Genomic DNA, 7,853 nt, shown 5'->3' on the forward strand with positions numbered 1-7,853 from the left:
TCAAAACCTATTTCCCAACATGACTTTGGAGGTCATTATCTGTGGGGGTATATTGACAGTGTACTGCAAGAAAGACTGAAGCATATGGTTCTCCATTAGGATTACTTCCATATACCTTTGGAAATTTCAATTTGTCTACAGCTCTACAAATATGAGTGTATATTAATCAAAATGTGCTACACAGGATCAATAATGAACGTGTGTTGTAGACTGTTTTATTAAGATTAGCAGAAAACATGACCGCATGGATAAAGTATGGCAGTGATCACATCATAAAATGTGCACCCAAGAAAAGAACACATTATCCACACAAAACACACTATCACTCTAGGTAACCATTGGTGGCTTTGAATTTACTATTTAGCCCAGCAACTCTGGACCGTGCAGAATCCATCTTTAGCTGTCAGTTCTAAGAGCACAAGAGGGGACAGAACACTTGAATAAGCAAGATGGTCTTAAGAGTCAAGAGTTACAAATCAAGTTTTATTCATAAGGAATACAATTTAAAACAAAAAAGGATTAAAATGAATATTAATATAAATATCTAAAAGTATTTTCAGATGTGAAAAATATTAACAAGAACATATAACTGTGAAATAACAAAACAAAAACTTCATTTAAGATCATAACAAAAATATTTTAAACAGCATATTCTTAGTGAACATTTAGAAGCACAGTTATATTGCTGTTTCTCCTCTAGCAGGCAAAATGGCAATGCAGTCCCCAAGTGGTCTCACAAATGGTGTTATCCTAAACAGGAAGAGAATAAGATATCAATCAGTCAGGCTGGCTTAGTGAAAGATAAATTTAGTGTTTCTTAGCAAAAAATAAATTAAACTATGAGGGAGAGTATTCATCCAAAAAATGTTGGTATTATCCAGGATGGAGGTCCACAGGGGAATCCTGAGAAAGCAACCTACTCTTCAGGAGGCTCTCTTCCTGCTGTGTGTCGCATTCCAGCTCTTTTGCAATTTCTGAGACCAGGGAGAGGAAGGCAGTTATTCAGAAACTGATGTGTTGGGGACTTGCATGCCAGCTGTCAGGTTGCTGCCTTCTACCCATTCAGCTCTATTTTAGGTCACCATTGATGTGTTAACTGATAACATTGCTGGTGTGTCTGTGGGCAGGGCAAAATCTACAGCAACCCTGACAGTAATGTGGGCTGCCCATCTGGGCCTCAGACTTTAACCAGTGCAAACCAAGAACAGGGCAATGGGAAGAGACCTCACTGGGTTGCAGGATGAAAGGAGAAGTCAACCTGTCACCAATATTAAAACCAATGACAAAGAATAATTTGTCATTTGCACTCGGTTCTTATCCCTGAAAGGTGCTTCCCAACTTGGAGGTCACATGACCACAGAATATCATTTATCACAGGAACAAAACTTGTTCAAAGCGCTACATAGCATCCATTCTATCACAGGGACATGCAGTAATATGATAGGTTATTCATCTGTCACCATTTCCAGACTGCAGCTTCAAAAAGAGCACCAAAAATAGTTGTTAATAAGTCAGTTCCTGAAAAGTGGTTGTCTTCCAGAATACTAGTGCACAGACAGAGGAATGAACATTCCATTGCATGAGGTGGTTGTATTGTTGGAGTGTACATTATTAAGGTGGTAGGGAAAGTAAACATGTATCAAATTGGCAAATGGAATCAGATATTTTTAGGCTGACACAGCTGCTTGTCCCTACCAGATGTTGCTTGGTCTGGAGGTTGCTGGTTTTCTCCTGTTCGTCTTTATCTTTCTTGTTCAAATCAAACAAAAATTTCTGTAGCAGCAGTGCAGAATCAAGCTGTTCTGCTTTGCTCTCCTTTCTGAATGAGAACAACTTCTTCTGCATACATATCTTGTCCATATGGATCCGGCTGGGCAGGTTCCTGGAAACACACACTGCATAGTTAGATCCTGCACCCTCTTCCTCCCATTCCTACTCCCAAGTCACACAAACTCGCTCTGGACCCAGATACCAGTGAAAACTTCATAGAATACATCTTGATACACACAAGGTTGCTGCACAAACATCAAACAGCCAATTCAGGGAAGACTAAATTGTTTCTGTGACACAAGTACCAAAAAGCGTTCATTTCTCTCCAAAACAACAGGGGATATACATCTATCCATGGAAGAAAAAGGCATGGGGACAACATTAATAAATAGTGGGCAAATACCCTCAAAGGAGGTCAGTAGAATTAAGGGAAGGTCATGTTATCCATGTGATCCACACACTGAGTTTTGTTAAACCTGGTGTGACCGCAGAGGCCCAGTTCAGCCTATTAGCCATTTGGTGAGCTGAATAAGTACTGGTCTACCTAGAGCCTTCTGAAGATGCCTAGACACTCTCGGTATGAGTAACAGTCTCCTGTGGTCCTAAAAACTGAGTCCAAAAGGCCCAGGACACAGTGATGTTTAAAGAGCACAAGACATGGAGCCAGAGCTGCTAGACCTCCAATCAGAACAAAGGATGGCACCTGTGGGCAAAGCACAGTTAATGGCCTCTCTGACCAGTGCTCACCGATAGAAGTTAATTTCCTTCTGGAGCTCCTGAAATTTCTCACAATGCTCGATGTTCCTCATCTCTAAGTTGTGCAGTAACGACATGACCTCCCTCTCCTTTATCTTCAATTTTTCATAAAATGGATTTGACCTGATGTAGCGGCTGGCCCTAGGAGAGTAAAACCCAATGAACATCTGCGTTTAGGAATATATGAACTCAGGCTGGGTCTTCTAGTACCCCAGCCCTGGGAGGACAATTTCTGACTTCTACATATTGGGAGCTTCTTCAGCTTCAGAAACTTGTTATTCTGGGCCCAGGACCCCATAAGCTTGGCATCGAGATAAAGGGTTCCCAGGTTCCCTTTCTTCACTCAGAAGGGCTGGATCTGCAGTCAAGCTAGTTATGCTAACAAGGGCCTAGGCCACAGCTCTCCCACTTCCAAGACCTAGAAAACTGTGATTTCATTTTTCCTGTTTTGACAACAGGAATTCTACATCCTGAATAATTAATATTGTAGAGACACACAATTCACACAATTATGGAGTTGAGACCATAAATTGCCACAAAAGTATAATCTGCCCAAATGGCACAAATATACAGACAAATGTGACCACATTGTCAAAGAAGTGTGCAGTTGAAAGAGGGGCTCCAAAAACAAAGCACTCACATCACCATGAAATTGTTATACATGAATATACTCAGGAAAGAATATAGACCCCTAGATTCCAAGTGTGGGGGGAAATATAAACATATAAAAATTGCGCATATGCATGTAGGTGTGTACACACAGAGACACAGAAACTGGGACACACACACACAGGAAAAGAAAAGTAAACAGTAAGAGAATGAAAAAGGGAGCGAAATATGCAAACGGAGAACACAATCAGAATCAGAAAAAATGCATGCCACATTATTGGTTCAGAGGTAAACAAAAAAGAAGGAAAAGCCCTGTGTCTCTGGCCGTCTAGTCAAACATTGAGATAAACAATTTGGGATCTGTCACCTCAGGCTACTGCAACAAGAGTCCTCACTCAGTCACCTTCCTAGCACACACCCAAACACACAGCAGCTAGAACCTTGCAAAGCTACCACCTGTCAAGGGCTTTCCAAATGCACACTGGGAACTCATGTTCCAGTAACGTTATCTCTGAATCCTCACTAAGGCCACAAAATCAGATTTTCAGTTGGAGGCAGCAGATGAGACCATTTCCCATCTCACTCCTGACCAAGGGTCAGGTTCTGAATCTCCTCTATATCAGAAATGAGGTTTAGGACAAGTATTTTGGGAGGCACATCTTTCTAGACCCCTACAGCTTAATAGAATAAGATGTAGGTGACACTGCAGATCCATGAATGACACAAGGCAGTTTGGAGCAATGCATACCTGTTGTTCCTGTATCTCTCTGTCACGTAAGTCAGGAGATCTCTTAGCTCATTTCTCTCCTCAGTAGCTGACTGCAGCTGTCTAATCAGTCTCTGCTCTTCTGTGTTGTCCGTGTTGGTCTCCTTGTTGATTACCACAGGGCCAGGGGATGATGTCAGTCTCCCATCCTCTGTTGGTAGAAGAACACAAGTGAACATTTTTGGGGAAACTGATGAGTGTGCTTAGACCATGGCAAGCCCCAAACAGGAGGAGAACATGTGTACAACACAGTGTCACCACAAAGAGTTTGTTGATGCCTAAGAGACCTCCTCAGTGGAAGTCAACTCTCCCAGCCCTCTATAGAGACCAAGAGATGTCAGATGCCGGGTGTTCCCTATGCCTGCTGACCCATGCTTCATGTACCGCAGAGATGGCTTCTCCGGGATTGTTATCGAGTTAACAGGGTACAACTTTCTTTCAGGACCCTCACCGCTGTACTTTCAGAAGTCAGATGAGAAATTCAACCTCCAAAAGATTTGAGTGATTTGAGATACTAAGATGTCCTGCACTGATACTCTAGGCCACACCATTTGGATTTAAAAAGCATTGCGGGGGATGTCATGGTCAACAGACTTATCAATTCCCCTAACTGAAACACCAAATGCCGCAGAAGTGCCAATTGGTTACAGGCTGAATCTTGGTCTACCTGCTACAAATAGTTTTAGTACTGTAAAAAAAATGTTTGTAACATAAACTCTAATTTATAATGCTAAGGATGTCCCATCTCTGCCAATTAGAAAAAGTCAGAGGAGTTCTAAGAACATAAGGCCAGAAGCATAATTCTCTCCCTGATACTAAAGACAGAGATCTACTTTATTTAAAGAAGCAATGAGAGTATAGTAGATTGATGCCGTCTAAATTCAATAAAGTTGGACACTCAGTGTCTCCTGATCGTGTTATTATATCAATGTAACGTATCATATGCACGTTAAAAGTGAAGGCCAGAAGTTCACAGAATAATAGCATTGGCCTTACCATATCCTTCCTTTGGGGATGGGCAAACTAATGTTCTGAAATCCTTGACTTTTAGGAATTGTGATCTTCATGGAAATTCAATTCCTTTGCAGATACTCCAGTTGTTCTGGCCTATTGCTAGACAGGTCAGACTAAGCCTATTCTCCCTCTGACAGAAAGCTCAGCATACAATTCACAGAACTTACTCAGCATTCCCCAGGCCAGCTTTCTTTGTCCATCATTTATTTTTGATGAAAGGCGAGATTCCCTCACTCCAGTCTGTCCAAAATCGGCGTTCACTCTCCCAAAATTCTTGTGAAGCCGGGAAAACATGTCTTCCTGTGTATGTGCCAGGCAGGGACTGAGAAAAAGTAGGGCACTGGTGGTTACTACAACGCTGGTGACATCACAGAGGATGCCAAGAACTCTCTAGGACCCAATAGAATGTCCAAGAAGGGACCGCTGATGTCATGGTGAACAGACATTGCCTCCCTGCTAATAATCTCCCTGTACAGTGCATAAGCTGAGGTGCCCTTTCCTGGAGACCTTCCCAGGGCATAGCCACTGAGCAACTCCTGCTTGCAAGACCAATTTTTCGTCAAGGCTTGATTATAAAAACCTGAGTAATTCCTATGCATTTTAATGAATTTTTCCCTCTAAATCCTGCCCAAAAATATCTCAAGTCAAATTATCCTTACTCATCAACATCAGCCATTAAAAATTCCTGAGAAATAATACCAGTTTGAATAAGCAGTCAGAAGGTTCTCCTGTCTCCTTATGTACACGTGCTTGAAATCACATCAAGAAATAGCCTGTAGGTTAGGTTGCGACATGGGTGTGTGTTATGGGAACACTCATGAAGCCTTGTCCTTAGCTTAGCTTTCGACAGTTGCCACAAAATCCCTTAGGAGAAAGAGTTGAAATCATTATGTTGTTAGGAACAGTGTGGAGTCAAATTGCCAAAGGAAAGTGAAATGTAGGACGTAGCAATGGAGGCACCCTCATGCTGATTGGGGGTTCTCCTCTTTTTACTAATGTCACCAAAGGAGCATTGCTCACAGGCCTCTGTAAGCTCTACCATGAGATTCTGACTGACAGTTTGTGTCTTAGGCCTTTCACAGGGCATGCACTATCTTCTTTAAATTTAACCCCATTCTTCTAGTTTTGAGACCCAACCGGTGATTATCTCTTAACCCCTATGCCCTGTTTTGGTCCATATCACTTCCCTACCATGTCTATTCTGAAGCTCCAGCTTCAGCTTTCCTCACCCTATGTTCCTCTGTAAGCCTGGAGTTCTGCCCACAAACTTTCTGCAGCATATCTTGGCCTTCAGATCTTTATTCTGTGCAATCGGCAGTTAGACAACACCTAAGAGATCTCTCAGCTTGTGTTGAGCTGGTGAGAAGGACAAACATCTACAAAATAGCAAACTTGATGATGGACCATAGAAATGACAAGACAGTAATTCTGCCAGCACTTAGCTCTATGCCAGTAAAGAACTAACAATTGAAAGTTGACACACCTTAGTACAAAGGGAGCTCACCTCATCATTTCCCCTTTCACACCAAAAAAATAACTTTATCTTTAACACTGATCAGCTAGATAAAATTAGAAAATTTATAGGATGCATCAGATAAGAATGACTGTCACAACATTTAGTCCATTTGTATTTGGCAAAATTGGAGAAGGACTTCATGAACTAAATTATATTAGTGTAAAATTTTGTACCTGAATCATTTTCTCTCACTTTTTAAGCTTTTTTATTCTCTATTTATCATAGCTTGCACTTATTAGCGATAACAACTCCTGAAATGAAAAACAATTTTGTTAATTTTAAATAATTTAAGGGTTTATGTGCTTCATCTTTATAATTTTACACCTCTTTTGTGGACATATTGCCATTTTTTTTCTTTTTTCAACTTCCACAAATAGATTATTTTTTCTCTGATATGGAGAAGGATGCAAGGGTGGACTTCAGATATGAGGTGATGGTGGATATCAACGGAGTTGAGCTGCATGATGCGAAATTCACAGAGAACAAACAAGGAGTTTAAAAAAACTAAAATGAGCACAGTGGGGATGAAGAAATGAATGCTTAGCATGGAGAGGTTTGGTAGTAGACTCTGCATTTGTGGCCTGGGCTGAGTTTGGGTGGGGTTCTGGAGTAGTCAGAATGTTGTCTGTTCTGGTCCTTCCAGGGAAACTCCTCCCTCTTCTCTCATCCCTCCTCTGCCTCCACCACCACCTCCAACTGCCATAACTGCCTCCTACTACAGCAGCAGCTTCTGGGCATCTGCCTTTCTGCTCAAGCAGAAGTGCTCGGGGGTGATACAAGCTTTGAAAAGTCCAGGGGAGCAGTCAGGCCATGCACACTCTGTTGTCAAACCCGTAGGTGCTCAGGATTTATGGTGCCAGAGCGGTTGTGGCGGGCATTTTGATGCTGCAGTGGGTTGTCTGTCGAGCCCCTCATTCTGGACCTCACATGTCCCCCCTGGTCCTGTCAGGTTCCTAGTTGTCACATTCTTGTGTGATGGTGAACTCGTTTTCTTTTCTGAGTCTCATGACAAGAAAAGGGTAAGAGAAACTAATCATCTCCATCTGAGACCTGAGATGGAGAAATGTTGCCTGAAGAAACAGGAAATTCAGAGAAAATAGCTTCCAATTCTAAAGAAATGACAGAAATTGTTGGCTACCAGACAGACAGTCAGCAAATTTTTCCATGTCATTGTGTCATCCACCCTCAGTTGAACGGGTCAGGGGCTCTGACAACAATCCTTTGAAGTAGGTCACTTGAAGGACTATCCTCTTTTTTTCTCCTAAGCCTGGGACAATAGACTTCCCCATCATCCACTTCTCCACAGTCTGGACAACTTTCTGGCAGCAGTCGAGGTAAGTGGGTGGTATTTCACCCCATGGCCACTTTGCCACATTTGAAGGGAACTCCAGTTAAGGTTCTTTAGTTCCCATCATCTTCTTC

At 42.0% G+C, this 7,853-nt stretch overlaps 1 protein-coding gene across 4 annotated transcripts; it reads right to left on the reverse strand.

The window, feature by feature from the left end:
• Positions 1–455: 455 nt before the first annotated feature.
• Positions 456–6,682, reverse strand: LOC148004058 (disks large homolog 5-like). 4 transcript variants are annotated; one of them, XM_087564039.1, is made up of 6 exons: positions 6,605–6,682; positions 5,083–5,237; positions 3,884–4,052; positions 2,518–2,667; positions 1,696–1,882; positions 466–750 (listed from the first exon to the last, which is right to left on the reverse strand). In XM_087564039.1, the coding sequence occupies exons 2-6, from the start codon at positions 5,207–5,209 to the stop codon at positions 697–699; spliced, it is 687 nt and encodes a 228-aa protein (XP_087420165.1). In that variant the 5' UTR covers positions 5,210–5,237; positions 6,605–6,682; the 3' UTR covers positions 466–696. The 4 variants fall into 4 exon arrangements, with proteins under 4 accessions (XP_087420164.1, XP_087420165.1, XP_087420166.1 ...); XM_087564038.1 differs by lacking the exon at positions 6,605–6,682 and having other exon boundaries at positions 456–750; positions 5,083–5,261; XM_087564040.1 differs by lacking the exon at positions 2,518–2,667 and having other exon boundaries at positions 494–750.
• Between the last annotated feature and the right edge of the window lie 1,171 nt (positions 6,683–7,853).

Source organism: Rattus norvegicus, chromosome 8, assembly GCF_021556685.1.
Source record: "Rattus norvegicus strain SHRSP/BbbUtx chromosome 8, alternate assembly SHRSP_T2T, whole genome shotgun sequence".
NCBI lineage: Eukaryota > Metazoa > Chordata > Mammalia > Rodentia > Muridae > Rattus > Rattus norvegicus.

What these genes read in the sequence shown, in the direction of transcription:
- LOC148004058 (XM_087564037.1), bottom strand. Translation starts at nt 5,209, where the DNA reads ATGTTTTCCCGGCTTCACAAGAATTTTGGGAGAGTGAACGCCGATTTT. An exon ending in GCTGGCCTGGGGAATGCTGA is followed by an intron (nt 4,053 to 5,082) that starts GTAAGTTCTGTG and finishes TTCTACCAACAG; the next exon opens with AGGATGGGAGACTGACATCA. An exon ending in GAGAGATACAGGAACAACAG is followed by an intron (nt 2,668 to 3,883) that starts GTATGCATTGCT and finishes TTACTCTCCTAG; the next exon opens with GGCCAGCCGCTACATCAGGT.